Raw genomic sequence first — 20,208 nt, forward strand, 5'->3', positions numbered from 1 at the left:
AAAGTTATGACCAACGTAGATAGTATATTAAAAAGCAGAGACATCACTTTGCCAACAAAGGTCCATCTAGTCAAGGCTATGGTTTTTCCGTGGTCATGTATGGATGTGAGAGTTGGACTGTGAAGAAAGCTGATCGCCGAAGAATTGATGCTTTTGAACTGTGGTGCTGGAGAAGACTCTTGAGAGTCCCTTGGACTGCAAGGAGATCCAACAAGTCCATTCTAAAGGAGATCAATCCTGGGTATTCATTGGAAGGACTGATGCTAAAGCTGAAACTGCAATACTTTGGTCACCTCATGCGATGAGTTGACTCACTGGAAAAGACTCTGATGCTGGGAAAGGTTGGGGGCGGGAGGAGAAGGGGACGACAGAGAATGAGATGGCTGGATGGCATCACCGACTCGATGGACATGAGTTTGAGTGAACTCCGGGAGTTGGTGATGGACAGGGAGGCCTGGCGTGCTATGATTCAGTTCAGTTCAGTCACTCAGTCGTGTCTGGTCTGACTCTTCACGACCCCATGAATCACAGCACGCCAGGCCTCCCTGTCCATCACCAACTCCTGGAGTTCACTCAAACTCATGTCCATCGAGTCGGTGATGCCATCCAGCCATCTCATTCTCTGTCGTCCTCTTCTCCTCCTGCCCCCAATCCCTCCCAGCATCAGAGTCTTTTCCAGTGAGTCAACTCTTCTCATGAGGTGGCCAAAGTATTGGACTTTCAGCTTTAGCATCAGTCCTTCCAATGAACACCCAGGACTGATCTCCTTTAGGATGGACTGGTTGGATCTCCTTGCAGTCCAAGGGACTCTCAAGAGTCTTCAGCACCACAGTTCAAAAGCATCAATTCTTTGGCACTCAGCTGTCTTCACAATCCAACTCTCACATCCATACATGACCCCTGGAAAAACCATAGCCTTGACTAGACGGACCTTTGTTGGCAAATATAAGGATTTAGGTTGTTTTATTTATTTATTTATTTTTGCTGTAATAATCATTTACACATATATTTTGGCCTTATTTTGTAGGTATTTATGTAGTATTTATTTAACAGTGGGATTTATATATCAAAGATAGCAGACTTTTACTTTTGTAGATATTACAAAATTGCCTTCATAAAACATTTTGGTAATTTGCACTTTCTTCAACAATGTATGAGGATTCTTATTCCCCTCAAACCTTTGCTACCCAAAATCATCAAACTTGTAAAAATTTTAGCTAATTTTATAGGTACAAAATAATTTTTATTGTTTTAATCTGTATTTTTAATTATTAGTGAGATTGAACGTCTTTTCATATGTTTTTTATGTTTTTCCTGAGAACTAACCATTTATTTCCTTTACCTGTTTTAAATCAAGTCATTCATTTTTGTTATTTGTGTTTTTTAATGCCTTAAAACTGTGGTATGTTAGTCTGTGTGAATTACCCTTTTTAATGAAAAAAATATATAGATTAAATTCTTTCTGATGCTATTATAATATTTTAAATATAGAGCTAAATTTGAAACAGTTTTTATTAATATATGACCTGGAAAATTTTAAAATTAAGAACCATCTATCTAATTTTTTTCTTCCAACTGCATCAAAACCTAAGTAGTATTTTCCAAGACATAATATGTGTGCTCATCTTTTTTGATGACAGAAAAACAATATATAATAATATTCGCCACCAATTAGTGTTATAAATTTTGCTGTCTTTTGATGAAAAGTTGTTGATAAGGAATTTAAAGTGCAAACCTCCCTCTTTAAGGCTAGAAGCATACATCCTCAACTAGTTCTAAGAAACAAGTGTTCCTGGCTGACTTAAAGGAAGAAGATTGATGGTTATAATGACTGTACAGCTCTGATTACAGTTTCTTTAATCAATTGCTGAGAATTACTTCTTGGCAGCATTTTTTAAAAAATATATTTCTTCTTTCTCATCTGTCAGAATAGAGAAGAGAATTAAGATAGGAATATGTGTTCTGACGTAAAAATCTAGAGTTTTTTACCTTCTAGATCAAATAGTGATCTATTCCTTTTAAGCAAAACTTGTAACTTTCCCACTCTCTTCAAGCTAGGAGATAGCAGAGTAATACCAGAATCTAGCTCTCTGCCTATCACCATTTAGCAGGTAAGGTTTTATCCTGCTCTAATGGATTAACTTGAACAAGATTTTATCCTAAGTCACCGAAATATGTTGCAGCTTATTTATAAAGAATGAAAGAGATGATCTAGTTAATTATTAGTATTCTCTAATATTATTAGATAGGACCTGTGTTCTTAGCCCTGCTTCTGGTGCATATATTTGAGGTTCAAAGAAACATCTGATGAGCAGTCAAAATAGTAACAGACATTGAAGAGGAGAGTAGATAAATTTTGGCTGAGGCACAATACTTCAGGAAAGAACAGAACATATTTATTGAGGACTTAGAAATGAAGTAGGTTTTAAAGTGGTGAAAGTAATTTTGGTCTGGATAACCTAGTTCATCTAAAAAGACTAATTTTAGTTAATTCATGACTCCATCTGATTTTTCAAATGCAGTTTAATTCTAATAGATTATTAGCCTAACCATTTGAACTATTTCTTTCTTTTGATTAGTATTCCAGTGGTAATTAATAATTTTCTACCCTAATAGTAGAAATTAAAAAGGATATTTTATCAGCACATTGCACCTGCCACATATTACACCTAGAATTTTCATGCCTACTGTTGTTGCCAATTAAATCTTAGGTAAAGTTTTAGATTTTGAAGCTAAATTTTGAATCATAATTATTTAATAAATGTTTGTGAAAATCAGCTGTTCACTTTAAAGACCCTAAAAGAAGCCATATGACTGGGCTCATGAAATCAGCACAATTACAATGTCCTGCTTATAAATAACATGTAGTGTTATTAATAGAAAAGTACGCAAAGATACCACAGCTGTGCAATTGTGGAAACAGCATGTTTGACTCACTGCAGTTGCCCTTTAAAAATGTTTCCCACAAATGAGCTCAGCAGAGGCAAACCAAGGGGTAGCAGTTAGGCCTCTGATACATAGATGGTAATGTGGAAAGGATTATTAAATCAAACCAATTTTATTCATGATGTGAAGGTATTCAATATTCAAAATTGGTAGAGGTTCAAGACATCAAGATTTTTCAGTGGAGGGTGAGGTGTGAAAATAATATAGATTAAGAACAGCTAATATCAATAAACTCTAAATTTAGAAATATTTTATTTCCCTTTTCCCCTTGAAATAGGCATTTTATGAACACATATGTTATTCTCAGCCTCTATCCTAACCGTGTTCCCCTTTAAACCTCAATATCCTTAACTCTACCCCATAAAAAGATGTTTTCTCTTGAAAATTCGTGACTTTACTCAAGGTTATGATTTTAGATGATACAGTAACTCCCTATTTGGATAGAATCAGAGAATAAAATTATTAGAAAAGTTAAACTGAACTAGTGAGAATAAAATAGAAACAGTTAAATTCCATAGAAAACGTCCATTTCTAATTTACAGAAGAATTTTATTTTGTAGATTTCTTATATGTGTATTGTAGAGGAGATTATCATCAACTTAATCCTCAAAGAATTCAGGAAACATCTATTTTATGTTGTTGTTGCTTAGTAGAAAGAGATTCCAATGTGTTAATTACAGATGAAAACAGACCCAGAGTTACTGAAGGAAATGAAAATAAACTCAAAGAGTTTAAATCCACCCTTCCCCCATGGAAAATATCATGCAGTTGGCCTACAATTGCAGTTTTTCTTATTGTCTTTCACATCTCATTCATGCTCGTGAGACTCCTGTTTGCTTTGGTTTGCTAGTCAAACAAGTGTCAGCTGAGTTTATTTGAAAACTGGAATAAATTACAGCAGTTTAGGTCATTAACTGCAGTCAGGCATTTTGCAACTGACAGTATATTCAGTGACTACAAATCTTGAAACAGGATTTGGTGTGTTCTCAGGCCTGCTAATTTCTATCTTTAGAGTATGAAATGGAATGAAAAACAGAAAAGAGAGATATACGTATATATCTTTAAAATATATTCATTTAAATATCTTTCAAAGCTTTTGGCATCATTCTGGAGTTGGCATAAAGCACTGAATCTTGAAGTGTTTAGTAACTTGATATTTGTAACTTGTGGGTTCCTTTTTATGGGAAGCATCTGATGTTTCCTCCTGTAATACTCATAATGGTTATATATCAAACCATCCATGCATATAACTTATATTTGGTCATCCAAACTGCATGAAATTCCCAAGAGTCTCCATTCTTTTCTGAAAGATGAAGCCTTCAATTTGAAGGAAATTATTCTAAAGAAAGTAGTTCTGCTTTTAAAATGTCTTTTCAGAGACACGTAGATCAATGGAACAGAATAGAGAATTAAGAAAGACTAATGCTGGGAAGGATTGGGGTCGGGAGGAGAAGGGGACGACAGAGAATGAGGTGGCTGGATGGCATCACTGACTCTATGGACATGAGTTTAAGTGAACTCCGGGAGTTGGTGATGGACAGGGAGGCCTGGCGTGCTGTGATTCATGGGGTCGCAAAGAGTTGGACATGACTGAGCGACTGAACTGAACTGAACTGAACCCAAGTTCTGTAATGTTGGAGAAGACTCTTGAGAATTGCTTGGACTGCAAGGAGATCTAACAAGTCCATCCTAAAGGAAATTGGTCCTGAATATTCATTGGAAGGACTGATGTTGAAACTGAAACTGCGATACTTTGGCCACCTGATGTGAGGAATTGGCTCTTTGGAAAAGACCCTGATGCTGGGAAAGATTGAAGACGGGAGGAGAAGGGGACAACAGAGGATGAGATGGTTGGATGGCATCACTGACTCACTGGACATAAGTTTGAGTAAACTCCTGGAGTTGGTGATGGACAGGGAGGTCTGGCGTGCTGCAGTCCATGGGGTCGCAAAGAATCGGGCAGGACTGAATGACTGAACTGAATCCAAGTTCAGCTAAGCAATTTTTGATAAAGGTGAAGGAAGAATTGTCTTTTCAAAAAATGGTACTAGTAGGGTGTGGAGAGAAGGGAACCCTCTTACACTGTTGGTGGGAATGCAAACTAGTACAACCACTATGGAGAACAGTGTGGAGATTCCTTAAAAAACTGGAAATAGAACTGCCATACGACCCAGCAATCCCACTCCTGGGCATACACACCGAGGAAACCAGAATTGAAAGAGACACATGTACCCCAATATTCATCGCAGCACTGTTTACAATAGCCAGGACATGGAAGCAACCTAGATGTCCATCCACAGACGAATGGATAAGAAAGCTGTGGTACATTTACACAATGGAGTACTACTCAGCAATTAAAAAGAATACATTTGAATTAGTTCTAATGAGGTGGACAAAACTGGAGCCTATTATACAAAGTGAAGTAAGCCAGAAACAAAAACACCAATACAGTATATTAACACATATATATGGAATATAGCAAGAGGATAACGAAAACCCTGTATACGAGACAACAGCAGAGACTTGAATGTGTGGAGCAGTCTTTTGGACTCTGTGGGAGAGGGCGAGGGTGGGATAATTTGGGAGAATTAAAAAAAAATGGTACTAGCACAATTAGAGTTCTATAAGTAAAAAAAAAAATAGCTTCAATCTAAACTTCACAGTATACACAATATTAATTCAAAATAAATCGTAAATCTAAGTGTAAAACATAAAGCTATACAAAAGTTAGGGAAAATGTATTAGAAAATCTTAAGGACCAAGGGCTAGAAGATGAGTTTTTAGACATGATACTGAAAGCACAATCTTTTAACTAAAAGAAAATATTTTAAAATTGGACTTCATCAGAATTAAAAACTTTTTGCTGTGAGAAAAAGCCTGTCAGAGGATGAAGACAAACTACTGACAGGGAGAAAATATTTGCAAACCACGTATTTGACAAAAATATTATATCTAGAATATGTAAAGAGCTTTCAAAGTTCAACAGTATAAAAACAAATCAATTAGGAAAACGTGCAAAAACAAGCAAACAAAAAAGACCTTTCAGAGAAGAGATACACATCGTAAATAAAGATGTAAACAGTGTTCAAAATCTTAGGGAACTGTAAGTTAAAGCCACTGTGAGATACCACTGCACACCTAATAGAATAACTAAACTATAGTCATAATAGCAAATGCTGATGAGGATTCAAGAGACTGGATCTCTCAGCTACTGCTGGCACAAATGTAAAATGGTAGCACTACTCTAGAAAATAGTTTTTGACAGTTTCTTATAAAACTAAGCATGTATTAGTAAACAGGACTCAGCAATCACAGTCTTGGGCATTTACCTAGATAGATGAAAACACATTCACACAAAAACCTCTACATGAATGTTTATAGCAGCTTCATTTGTAATAGCAAAAACCTGTAAACAACTCAGATATCCTTCAGTGGGTGAGTGGTTAAATAAACTGATACATCCATACAGTGGAAAACTTTTCACCAATAAAAAGGAACAATCTACTGATATATGCAACAGCTTGGACAGATCTCAAAGACATTGTGCTTTAGTGAAAGATGTCTGTCTCCAAACGTTGCAAACTGTATGATTACATTTACCTAATGTCCTCAAAATGACAAAATTATAGTGGTGAAGAAAAGATTAATGATTACTAGGGGACAGAAGCAGGGTGAAGACTGAGAATATAAAGGAAGCTCATTTGCGATGATGGAACATATATATATTTTGATTATGGTGGCAGTTATTGAATCTTTTGTTGTTGTTCGGTTGCTAAGCTATAGGTGATGAGCCGTGTTAATGACTATCACATGGTCTCTGATGCATAATGACCCCAAAAGGGGTAAAAATTGTTAAGATTCACTAATATGAAAATATTCTGAACGGTGTAGGCAAACATACATATATATGTTGTATATAGATGTATATATAATATTGCTATAATATTGCTACCATTTGAAGAGATGCTGTCAGTGATTTGTATAAGTTTTTTCAACCTTCAAACATTCTATAAGCTCACGATGGGTGTAGGTATACTCCCCTCTCTAAACTTGTGGCAGACATAGCCATTTTCCCTATTAGTTTCCTTTTTACTTCCTGACATTTTGGTCCTTGAACACTAAGAACAGATCCAAAGTTTCTTTATCTTTCTTGGAACTCTGCACATTAATCTTTCTGACTAGCCTTTTGGTTAGCTTTTTTAGCTGGCCAATATACTGATTCTTTATGGAGAAGGAAATGGCAACCCACTCCAGTGTTCTTGCCTGGAGAATCCCAGGGACGGGGGAGCCTGGTGGGCTTCCGTCTATGGGGTTGCACAGAGTCGGACACGACTGAAGTGACTTAGCATACTGATTCTTTACTAGACAACATACTTGTCCTCTGTTGGAGTTGGAGTGTTTGATTGTATAATATTTTAATGTAAAACAGTAATATAATATGATATAGAGAGGAAGTTTGAGTGATATTGCATGGCAAGAGGAAGTTAGGGCAAAAGTGACAAGGAGAGGGAAAAAATGAGGAAAATGGTACGGAGTGAAGAAAGGAGAGGCATTTAGGTGGGGGTTCACTAGAAATGGTGGAATTAAATTGGTCATCTACTGAGATTAAAAAGGAAGTCCTTAAAAGAATAAGATATTTAGTATGACTGCCAAGCAGTAAAATCATCAATTTCTCTTTATTCCTTCTTTTATCTTAGTTAGAAAAAATCTCAGATATTACTGTTCATTTCACTCCAAGAAGGCAATGGTTTCCCATTTGGCATTGTGATATCAAGAGTCTTCTATTCTTAGCCCTGGCAGGAACACTTAGGTAATGCAATGTGAGCTCAGTTCTCATAGATTTAGTCCCTAGAAGTGACTGCAATCACAAGATTTTATTCAAGAAGGCCTAATAAGTATTTTTTCCTGCAGAATGATCCCCAAATTATACTAGTTTCTCTAAAACTCAAAGGGAAAAATTTTCAAAAGATTCATATATTGTTTTTAGACCTTCCACTAAATAAAAATGACTATTCTTTCATTTCCTTTTGTAATTTATTATCATTCAATGAAGTATACTCTTTATTAGTTCCACTACAGATTCCCTGTGACCACTGATTAAACGTTTGTTGTTGTTTACTTGCTAAGTACTGTCTGACTCTCGCCACACCATGGACTCAGCCAGGCTCCTCTGTGATATTTCCCAGGCGAGTATACTGGAGTGGATTGCCATTTTCTTCTGGAGATCTTCCCAATTCAGGGATCAAACCCATGTCTCTTGTACTGGCAGGCAAATTCTTTACCACTGAGCCACCAGGGAAGTCTAATTAAACACTTATATTAAAATATTGTTCAGTTCAGTTCAGTCGCTCAGTCGGTCCGGCACTTTGTGACCTCATGAACCGCAACACACCAGGCCTCCCTGTCCATCGCCAAATCCCAGAGTTCATCCAAACTCATGTCCATTGAGTCGCTGAGCCATCCAATCACCTCATCCACTGTCATCCCCTTCTCCTCCTGCCCTCAATCTTTCCCAACATCAGGGTCTTTTCAAATGAGTTAGCTCTTCTCAACAGGTGGCCAAAGGATTGGAGTTTCAGCTTCAACATCAGACCTTCCAGTAAACAACCAGGACTGAACTCCTTTAGGATGGACTGGTTGGAGCTCCTTGCAGTACAAGGGACTCTCAAGAGTCTTTTCCAAAACCACAGTTCAAAAGCATCAATTCTTTGGTACTCAGCTTTCTTTAGAGTCCAACTCTCACATCCATACATGACTACTGGAAAAACCATAGCCATGACTAGACAGACCTTTGTTGGCAAAGTAATGTCTCTGCTTCAGAGTCACCAGGCTTCAAATTGCCAACATCCGCTGGATTATGAAGAAAGCAAGAGTGTTCCAGAAAAACATCTATTTCTGCTTCATTGACTATGCCAAAGCCTTTGACTGTGTGGATCACAATAAACTGTGGAAAATTCTGAAAGAGATGGGAATCCCAGACCACCTCACCTGCCTCTTGAGAAACCTGTATGCAGGTCAGGAAACAACAGTTAGAACTGGACATGAAACAACAGACTGTTTCCAAATAGGAAAAGGAGTACGTCAAGATTGTATATTGTCACCCTGCTTATTTAACTTATATGCAGAGTACATCATGAGGAACGCTGGGCTGGAAGAAGCACAAGCTGGAATCAAGATTGCTGGGAGAAATATCAATAACCTCAGATATGCAGATGACACCACCTTTATGGCAGAAAGTGAAGAGGAACTCAAAAGCCTCTTGATGAAAGTGAAAGAGGAGAGTGAAAAGGTTGGCTTGAAGCTCAACATTCAGAAAACAAAGATCATGGCATCTGGTCCCATCACTTCATGGGAAATAGATGGGGAAACAGTGGAAACAGTGTCAGGCTTTGTTTTTTTGGGCTCCAAAATCACTGCGGATGCTGATTGCAGCCGTGAAATTAAAAGACGCTTACTCCTTGGAAGGAAAGTTATGACCAACGTAGATAGTATATTAAAAAGCAGAGACATTACTTTGCCAACCAAGGTCCGTCTAGTCAAGGCTATGGTTTTTCCAGTGGTCATATATGGATGTGAGAGTTGGACTGTGAAGAAAGCTGATTGCCGAAGAATTGATGCTTTTGAAGTATGGTGCTGGAGAAGACTTGAGGGTCCCTTGGACTGCAAGGAGATCCAACCAGTCCATTCTAAAGGAGATCACTCCTGGGTGTTCATTGGAAAAACTAATGCTAAAGCTGAAACTCCAATATTTTGGCCACCTCATGCGACGAGTTGACTCACTGGAAAAGACTCTGATGCTGGGAGGGATTGGGGGCGGGAGGAGAAGGGGACGACAGAGAATGAGATGGCTGGATGGTATCACCGACTCGAGTTTGAGTGAATTCCGGGAGTTGGTGATGGACAGGGAGGCCTGGCGTGCTGTGATTCATGGGGTTGCAAAGAGTCGGACACGACTGAGTGACTGAACTGAACTGAATATCTCTGCTTTTTAATATGCTGTGTAGGTTGGTCATAACTTTCCTTCCAAGGAGTAAGCATCTTTTAATTTCATGCCTGCAATCAGCATCTCCAGTGATTTTGGAGCCCCCCAAAAGAAAGTCTATCACTGTTTCCATTGTTTCCCATCTATTTGCCATGGAGTGATGTGACCAGATGCCATGATCTTAGTTTTCTGAATGTTGAGCTTCAAGCCAACCTTTTCACTCTCCTCTTTCACTTTCATCAAGAGGCTCTTCAGTTCTTCTTCACTTTCTGCCATAATGGTGGTGTATCTGCTTATCTGAGGTTATTGATATATCTCCTATCAATCTTGATTCCAACTTGTAATTCCTCTAGCCCAGCGTTCCTCATGATGTACTCTGCATATAATTTAAATAAGCAGGATGACAATATACAGCCATGACGTACTCCTTTTCCTATTTGGAAGCAGTCTGTTGTTCCATGTCCAGTTCTAACTGTTGCTTCCTGATCTGCATGCAGGTTTCTCAAGAGGCAGGTCAGGTGGTCTGGTATTCCCATCTCTTTCAGAATTTTCCACAGTTTATTGTGATCCACACAGTCAAAGGCTTTGGCATAGTCAAGAAAGCAGAAATAGATGTTTTTCTGGAACTCTCTTGCTTTTTCCATGATCCAGTGGATGTTGGCAAATTGATCTCTGGTTCCTCTGCCTTTTCTACAACCAGCTTGAACATCTGGAAGTTCATGGTTCACGTATTGGTGAAGCCTTGCTTGGAGAATTTTGAGCATTACTTTCCTAGTTTGTGAGATGAGTGCAATAGTGTGGTAGTCTGAACATTCTTTGGTATTGCCTTTCTTTGGGATTGGAATGAAAACTGACCTTTTCCAGTGCTGTGGACACTGCTGAGTTTTCCAGATTTGCTGGTATATTGAGTGCAGCACTTTCACAGCATCATCTTTCAGGATTTGAAATAGCTCAACTGGAATTCCATCTCCTCCACTAGCTTTATTCATAGTGATTCTTCGTAAGGCCCACTTGACTTCACATTCCAGGATGTCTGGCTCTAGGTGAGTGATCACACCATTGTGGTTATCTGGATCATGAAGATCTTTTTTGTACAGTTCTTCTGTGTATTCTTGCCACCTCTTCTTAATATCTTCTGCTTCTGTTAGGTCCATACCATTTCTGTCCTCTATTGAGCCCATTTTGCATGAAATATTCCCTTGGTATCTCATTTTCTTGAAGAGATCTCCAGTCTTTCCCATTCTGTTGTTTTCCTCTATTTCTTTGCATTGATCACTTCTCTCCTTGCTATTCTTGGGAACTCTGCATTAAAATGGGTATATCTTTCCTTTCCTCCTTTACTTTTTGCTTCTCTTCTTTCCACAGCTATTTGTAAGGCCTCCTCAGACAGCCATTTTGCTTTTTTGCATTTTTTTCCCCTGCGGATGGTCTTGATCCTTGTCTCCTGTGCAGTGTCACGAACCTCTGTTCCTATTTCATCAGGCACTCTATCAGATCTAGTCCCTTAAATCTATTTGTTACTTCCACTGTATAATCATAAGTGATTTGATTTAGTTCATACCTGAATGTTTTTGTAGTTTTCTCCACTTTCTTCAATTTCAGTCTGAATTTGGCAATAAAGAGTTCATCATTTGAGCCACAGTCGACTCCTGGTCTTGTTTTTGTTGACTGTATAGAGCTTCTCCATCTTTGGCTTCAAAGAATATAATGAATGATTTCAGTGTCGACCATCTGGTGATGTCTATGTGTAGAGTCTTCTCTTGTGTTGTTGGAAGATGGTGTTTGCTATGACCAGTGTGTTCTCTTGGCAAAACTCTATTAGCCTTTTCCCTGCTTCGTTCTGTACTCCAATGCCAAATTTGCCTGTTACTCCAGGTGTTTCTTGACTTCCTATTTTTGCATTCCAGTCCCCTTTAATGAAAAGGACATCTTTTTGGGGCGTTGGTTCTAAAAGGTTTTATAGGTATTCATAGAACCATTCAACTTCAACTTCTGCATTACTGGTCAGGGCATAGACTTGGATTACCGTGATGTTGAATGGTTTCCTTGGAAATGAACAGAGATCATTCTGTCGTTTTTGAGATTGCCTCCAAGTACTGCATTTTGGACTCTTTTGTTGACTCTGATGGCTACTCAATTTCTTCTAAGGGATTCCTTCCCACAGTTCAGTTCAGTTCTGTTCAGTTGCTCAGTCATGTCCAACTCTTTGTGATCACATGAATCACAGCACGCCAGGCCTCCCTGTCCATCACCAACTCTCAGAGTTTACCCAAACTCATGGCTTAGTAGATAAAATGATCATCTGAGTTAAATTCACCCATTCCAGTCCATTTTAGTTCACTGATTCCTAGAATGTCGACTCTTGCCATCTCCTTTTTAAGCACTTCCAGTTTGCCTTGGATTCTTGGACCTAACATTTCATGCTTCTATGCAATATTGCTGTTTACAGCATTGGACCTTGCTTCTATCACCAGTCACATGCACAACCAGGTGTTGTTTTTTCTTTGGCACCATCCCTTCATTCTTCCTGAAGTTATTTCTCCACTGATCTCCAGTATCATATTGGGCACCTACCGACCCGGGGAGTTCATCTTTCAGTGTCCTATCTTTTTGCCTTTTCATACTGTTCATTGGGTTCTCAAGGCAAGAATACTGAAGTGGTTTGCCATTCCCTTCTCCAATGGACTGCATTCTGTCAGGCCCATATGGCATGACCTAGTTTCATTGAGTTAGACAAGGCTGTGGTCCATGTGATCACTTTGACTAGTTTTTTGTGATTGTGGTTTCAGTCTGCCCTCTGATGCCCTCTCTCAGTGCCTACCGGCTTACTTGGGTTTCTCTTACGTTGGACGTGGGGTATCCCTTCACGGCTGCTCCAGCAAAGAGAAGCCGCTGCTCCTTGCCTTGGACGTGGGGTATGTCCTCACGCCGCCCAACTGCCGCTGGCTGCTCCTGTGCCGTCCAACGCTGCTAGCCGCTCCTGTGCCAGAAAATTAATAAAAATAACTTAAAGTTTTTCTTTGTTTTCAATATATCTTTCAATGACAGATATAATGTTTGTTAAATGGAATTAAAATGAAATAAACCTGGTGTCTTGGGTTGGCTTTTACTTCTAAAACCCTTGAAACCAAGAAATAATGTCAATATCTTTATGTTTCTTTTATTACTGAGATAAAGATTCATTTATCTACAGTGTAACACTCAATGTGCTGATAATATTATTTATTTGTATAGGTGGTTGAAGTTTGAAGAAGATGTGGAAGATGGTGGGGAAAGGTGGAGTAAGCCTTATGTGGCTACTCTTTCACTGCACAGCTTATTTGAGTTAAGAAGTTGTATTCTGAATGGAACTGTGTTGCTGGACATGCATGCCAATACTTTAGAAGAAATTGCAGGTATATCTTTTATTCTCCTTAGTCTATTTCATCCTTATGGTGCAGCTGATTTTTTTTTACTCATTTTTTCTTATAATTCTGTATATGTATAATTTTTAGGAAATTAATTCTCATATCATTGTATGAGACCTTAAAAATAACTTTGTTTTACCACCTCATTTAAGATAAAAGAAGTTGAATCTCAAAAATAAATGGTCTAACTTCTAGTGGCAAGTAGAACAAGAACCTATATATCTTGGCTCCTATCTAGACTATGCTGTTTTCGTTTTTCAACATAGTATGTAATTAGGCTGCCGTGAGAAAATAGAAAGAAAAATCCATAAAGCTAGAGATTGATTTTTTTTCAATATTCAGATACATGAAATAACCAAATGAAAAAATTTCAATAAATAGGAAAAATATTAGTTTGGAATAGAGCAGAAAGGTGTGGCCATTATTTTAAATTATTTATTTGTTTATACCTGTGCTGGGTCTTCGTTGCTGTGCACTGGCTTCCTCTGGTGTGGTGCACAGGCTTCTTATTGTGGTGGCTTCTCTTGTTCTGGAACACCGGGCTCTAAGTGTGCAGGCTTCAGTAGTTGCAGCACGTGGGCTCCCTGATTGTGACTCTCCAGCTCTGGAGCACAGGTTTAGTAATTGTGGGACACCAAATAGTTGCCCCAAATATATGGGATCTTTCCAGACCAGGGATGGAACCTGTGTCTCCTACACTGGCAGGCAGATTCTTAACCACTGGACCACTAGGGATGCCCCAGCCATTTTTTTAATTTAATTTTTTATTGAAGGATAATTGCTTTACAGAATTTTGTTGTTTTCTGTCAAACCTCAACATGAATCAGCCATAGGTATACATATATCCCCTCCTTTTTGAACCTCCCTCCCATCTCCCTTCTTATCCCACCCGTCTAGGTTGATACAGAGCCCCTGTATGTATATTTGGCTTGAGTTTCCTAAGCCATACAGCAAATTCCCGTTGGCTATCTATTTTACATATGGTAATGTAAGTTTCCATATTACTCTTTCCATACATCTCATCCTCTCCTCCCCTCTCCCCATGTCCATAAGTCTATTCTCTATGTCTGTTTATCCATTGCTGCCCTGTAAATAAATTCTTCAGAAACATTTTGCTAGATTCCGTATATGTGCATTAGAATATGATATTTATTTTTCCTTTCCTGACTCACTTCATTCTGTATAATAGGTTCTAGGTTCATCTACCTCATCAGAACTGACTCAAATGCATTCCTTTTTATGGCTGAGTAATAGTCCATTGTGTATATATACCACAACTTCTTTATCCATTCATCTGTTGATGGGCATCTGGGTTGCTTCCCTGTTCTAGCTATTGTAAATAGTGCTGCAATGAACAATGGGATACATGTATATTTTTCAACCCTGGTTTCTTCAGGGTATATGCCTAGGAGTGGGATTGCTGTGTCATATGGTGGTTTTATTCCTAGTTTTTTTAAGGAATTTCCATACCATCTTCCATAGTGGTTGTATCAGTTTACATTCCCACTGACAGTGCAAGACCGTTCCCTTTTCTCCACACCCTCTCCAGCATTTATTGTTTGTAGACTTTTTGATGGTGGCCATTCTGACTGGTGTGAGGTGATAATCTCATTGTGATTTTGATTTGCATTTCTCTTAATAATGAGCAATGTTGAGCATCTTTTCATGTGTTTGTTAGTCATCTGTATGTCTTCTTTGGAGAAATGTCTGTTTAGGTCTTTTTCCCACTTTTTGGTTCAGTTGTTTGTTTTCCTAGGATTGAGTTGTATGAGCTGCTTATATGTTTTGGAAGTTAATCCTTTGTCAGTTGTTTCATTTGCTATTTCTCCCATTCTGAGGGTTGTCTTTTCACCTTGCTTATAATTTCCTTTGCTGTGCAAAAGCTTTTAAGTTGTCAGGTCCCAATTGTTTACTTTTGTTTTTATATTCCATTTATTTTAAATTGAATTAAAAGTCTTGAATTCCAGAGGAAGCCAAGTGATATAGTTGAGATTAGTTTGTAACTGAAAACTGACTTGCCTCTGGGATGAATGATTTGTACTAGAAGCCTGTTACCACACAAGCAGTTATATTTAGGAAGCTTCTTGCTGTTACTCTGGAAATAAAAGAAAACAACTCCTATATCTTTTGATCTGGAAGACAAGCACATTTTAGTAAAAACAAAATAATACAAAAGAAACCCCCACAGAAGTGAGTTTTGAAAGGGTATAAATAAAATGGTTAATGAAGGTTTTTTCAAAATAGAAACACAGCTAAGACTCAAGCAGTTTTAAAAAGATTTCTAGTTAGGAAAAAAATAAAAGCAGTTCCACGTGGAATTTATTTGTAGAATAGAAAGACTTCAGAGAGATGTCAGTGTCTTAATTATATTGTAGGGATGGGAAAAAAAACCCAAAACACTCGGTTTTTTGATCACATGAGAAAATATTGTATTAGAAAAATAATGTATCTAATTTAATCTTCAAATAGCCTTATAAAGTGTTATTCCCATATTTCAATAAGAAAATAGAAATTCTGAAACGTTCACCGTTCAAGTTCCATTTAAGGTCCTCTGACTTTAAGCTCCATGGTCTTTCTATGACATTAAACTACTGTCTGAAGAAAGAGATGGCTTGAAATGGATGTCCTTAATTCCTCTAAAATTATTTATTTGGTTGTTGGTGCTGGTAGGCATACATACATTACAATATGTGGGGAAAAAAGTAAGCATGGAGAGATATTTTATTTGTTAAATCACAAACAAAACACACACACACAGGGAAGATAAGCTTCCTTCCCCTCAGTCATACAACACTTAGAAAGAAGTTCCATTTTAAAATACAGAACTAGAGCCTAAATGTATAAAGTATACACAGCATAATTTTTGGAAGAACACAGGATACAGTAACAGGTCGCATTAACCAAGACTTACAGTCTGTGGGGTTGCAAAGAGTTGGATGACCTAGCAACTATAACAACAAGGTGGAAATTATCAAACTTCCTGAGAATGTTGGTATAGTAGCCCTCCAACTCAATTTTCTAGCTTTACATTATGGAGTATTGCTGATACCAATAAAAATTTTATGTTTTAATTAAAAATGAAATGGCAAGGCTTTCCCTAGTACTTCGCCATTTAGGAAGCCTTTTTAATAATTCTACAGCTATCTTTTTGATTCTCAGAACAGACTTGAAACTGAGTATAATATTATTGTTATCCTTCATAAATGAAGAGACTCAGAGGTTAAAGGTCTTGTGAAAATAAGGAGTTTATTTCTGCTACTTAGTCAGTGATGGCATTACCTTTGAAAATGGATTAATTCAAGTGAGTTTTATATTGGTTCTTTTTAATGACGCTGTCAAATTCCTCAGCATGGCAAAATTAGCCTCAGAAAGTAGTCCTCGTAGTTTTACCAGGCTTTAAATTTCTTAAAACATGTAATTTCGAATGGCTTCTTTAGGAATTTATTTTCACCAGAGAATATCCTGTTATAGTTTGACTAAAACACTTATCATCTTAGCTTGGTTTTGTTGTCTAAATTTATGTTTCATTTCCCTAAAACTGCCCTCTTCCCCAAGCTCAGCTGTGTAGAATATGTAAAGGTCATTAGCTGTGTTGAATCTAGTTTTTTAAAGCAGATAACGTTTTCTAAGTCTATTCTTACAAATGAAAGTAGTTCAGTGGAAGTCTCTGTACCCCAAATATTAATAGCTTTTTAGTATTCTTTATTCTCTTCTAATTAGTCTGTATCTTTCTGGCTCTAAAGTAGACTAACTTTTTTAATGTCTCATTTTCAATGTACAACAGTCTTTAAATTGTCATTCAGAAAAGGTCAGTAGTTTAGAGCTAATACTATGTAGAAAAATATGATTACAAATACTTGTGTAGATGATTATTACCTTAGGTTCCTTTTCAGTCATTAATGAGAAGAGATTCTCTCTCTTTGAGTAATTTTAATTTGGCTTATTTAATCCAAATGTATTTATTTCTGTCCTCAATAAAATCTCATTAAAACATTTTCTCCTGATAGCTTGTAATTATTTTCTTGTTGTTTATTTACTGCTATTTTTACTTTGTGACAATTTAGCTGTATTATTGAGTGTGTAGTAAATATGCTTTATATTTTGAAGACTTCTAACTTTGAATTTTCACATTCATTACTATATTTTATTGTCACAGACACCTTGTGAGGTAGGAAGGAAACAGATTAGCAGTGATCTATTATAGGTGACACCTGCAGGAAATGGGAAATAGCTTCTTCTTATTAACCTATAATCATAAATTTTGTTTTATTCTATTTCATGATAATTTGGGACCATAGTGATTATGGTTAACTTTAAGATTTGGAAGTTTTTCTTCACCTCTTATTTATTATATTTTTCTATACATTAGGCATTTACTAACGTATTAGTCACTAGTTTCTGTCTTGCAAGAGCTAGATATAATTATCTTCAAGAGCTCTAAGCCCTAGTACTTTGTAAATGCACAGACTCTACAGCTTAATGTTTTCTAGACATTTCCTAGTAGAGGAGTGTGGCCCAGATATTGTTTTAGAATGGTCAAGGATTTTTATATCAATGTTCTGATATGTTTTTAATAGACTCTTAAATAATTCCTTAAAGAGATTTTTGTAGACTTAGTAGGAGAAAATCCCATTTGTATCTGGCAGTTCTGTCAAGAATTTCTGGTGTAATTAAAGTAGGATTTTCTTCTGGATAAAGTTAATTTTAAAATGTCTATTTCCCAATGTTTTAAGGAACCGAGAATAAATTTAAACTTATTCCTTCAAAATATTACTTAACCTTTTCAAATCCAAGATTCTCCAGATATGTTTTCTTATCACAATTTATTTTGATATAGAGATAAATTATATTAAAAATGCTTCTCAATTATATTCATATAAATCATAGGTAATTTTGTAATCTATGTTAATCTCTTTTAAATTCAGCACTATGAAGATTACTAATGGAAATATTACCTCTGTGGTATTTATATTTTAACCTAATTCTGTCAATGAAGGTAAGATATTAAAACTGAACCAGAGTTAGTATCATGGACAGATTAGAAATCATAGATCTCAGCTCATTAAAACAACTTTTGTTGTTTAAAATCTTTCGTCCAAGGAAGATCCATAGTTTGCTCCACTGAATATACTCTGCAGATTTGGGAGTATGAGAATAGGCATATATATGTTTTAAGTGCCTATACTGTTACCATTCTTGGTCAGGAAATTAAGTATTTTTATAGTAGTTTACATCCCCTGAAGAAGGGCATGGCAACCCATTCCAGTATTCTTGCCTGGAGAATCCCATGGACAGAGGAGCCTGGCAGGCTATAGTCCATGGGATTGCAGAGTCAGACACAACTGAATCGACTTAGCACCAACACCATGGTAGTTTGCGTTTTTATTACACATACTGCTGTTGGTACTGTCCACCAAATGTACAGTTTAGAAGCCTCTATCCTCCACTTCTCCTCAAGCATCTTTTAAGACAACAGATTATTAAGACAAAGCAATTATACGATCATCTTTAAAGAGGCAGAGATTTATATAGAGTCTGTAGAATCTCATGGTCTCTAGAGGATTTCATTCAGTGGTCAAAATGGACTAATCATGGTGACATAATTGCCTTATTAGGACGACAAGTATTTTTTCACTTTCTGAGGCCTTTTTACACAAATGCTACTAATTTTTCTGGAGTCTGTTTCTTGCTAGAAGATTGATCGATTTATCCTTTTTCTTCCTGCTCCTTCTGTTACCATCAGATCCTGGCATTGTACTCTGGCAGGCTAGACTGTGTTATTTAGGCATCAGAGCCTGTGGAGATGTCGGTCTTGACTCTGGGCCGAAAGCCATTATGACCCATTATCCTTTCCTACTTTTCAAGGTTAATACTAATGTATATTATAGTGATGAGGAGAACAATGTAAGTGATTAGTGAGTCACACTCCCTTTGGTACTTAAATTCCACCTTTAGTATGAGTTATGTTTTTAAGCAAGTAGATTAACTTTTACAGTTCATTAAGGCATTGCTAGATGCAGTTACTTCAGAGGAGTTTGCTATGTATTTATTTCTGTGTGACTAATGAGCAGATGAGTTTGTTTTTTTTTTTACTATTTATTTTCTCTTATACAACTGTTTCATTTAAAGACCTTATCTCTGAAAAACTTTTAAGCCAGTGACTTATTATTTTTCATAGTGCTCAAGCCTGGAAAGCTGTGCTTTGGTAAGAATGAAAATTTATAAGCATGTACATGTTTTATTATATGATTAATTTTTATTCTGATTAGAATATTGAACTTGGGATACATATCATGACTTACAGATAAAACTGCTGTGTGATGGTATCTGAATAACCTACTTTACAACTCCTATTATGAAGTATATAATGCATATTTTGGGAAGATTCCCTGGGGAAGGAAACGTCAACCCACTATACTATTCTTACCTGGAAAATGGACAGAGGATCCTGGCAGGTTACAGTCCATGGGGTTGCAAGAGTTGGACGTGACTTGGCGACTAAAACAACAACAATGATGCATGTTTTATATACGTTTTTCACTCTTGGCAGGGTTGCAATGTGAAGTCATCTATGTTGACAATGTACCATTTCCTTTACTTCAAACTAATCCAAGTGTATTATAACTACTAGTCTCCAAAAAATTGAGATATAAGTTTAAATATATTATCATACATTTTCAGAAGAGACTTTGGAGGTAATTATAGAGGATTTTATGGCTTATTCCCAGACATTCATTTACCTCTTTCCATTGTAAACAGCCAAGTGATTGAGCAAAGGCTGGCAAATTATGCTCTATGTGCAAATATGGCCACTGACTGATCTTGTTAGGCATGTGCGCTAACAAGGAATATTACATTTTACATTATTAAAAG

General features: G+C 37.0%; 1 protein-coding gene across 3 annotated transcripts in view; it reads left to right on the forward strand.

Moving 5' to 3' along the window:
- SLC4A10 (solute carrier family 4 member 10) overlaps positions 1-20,208 on the forward strand; it is a 347,596-nt gene that overhangs the window by 191,608 nt on the left and 135,780 nt on the right. For all 3 annotated transcript variants that reach the window (XM_055398322.1, XM_088842524.1, XM_088842532.1), the window contains exon 5: positions 13,163-13,323. In XM_055398322.1, the coding sequence (XP_055254297.1) occupies positions 13,163-13,323 (161 nt within the window). The remainder of the gene's footprint in view (positions 1-13,162; positions 13,324-20,208) is intronic.

This window comes from Moschus berezovskii, chromosome 2 (genome assembly GCF_049115385.1).
Source record: "Moschus berezovskii isolate FMDL1 chromosome 2, NW_MosBer_1.0, whole genome shotgun sequence".
NCBI classification, from domain to species: Eukaryota; Metazoa; Chordata; class Mammalia; order Artiodactyla; family Moschidae; genus Moschus; species Moschus berezovskii.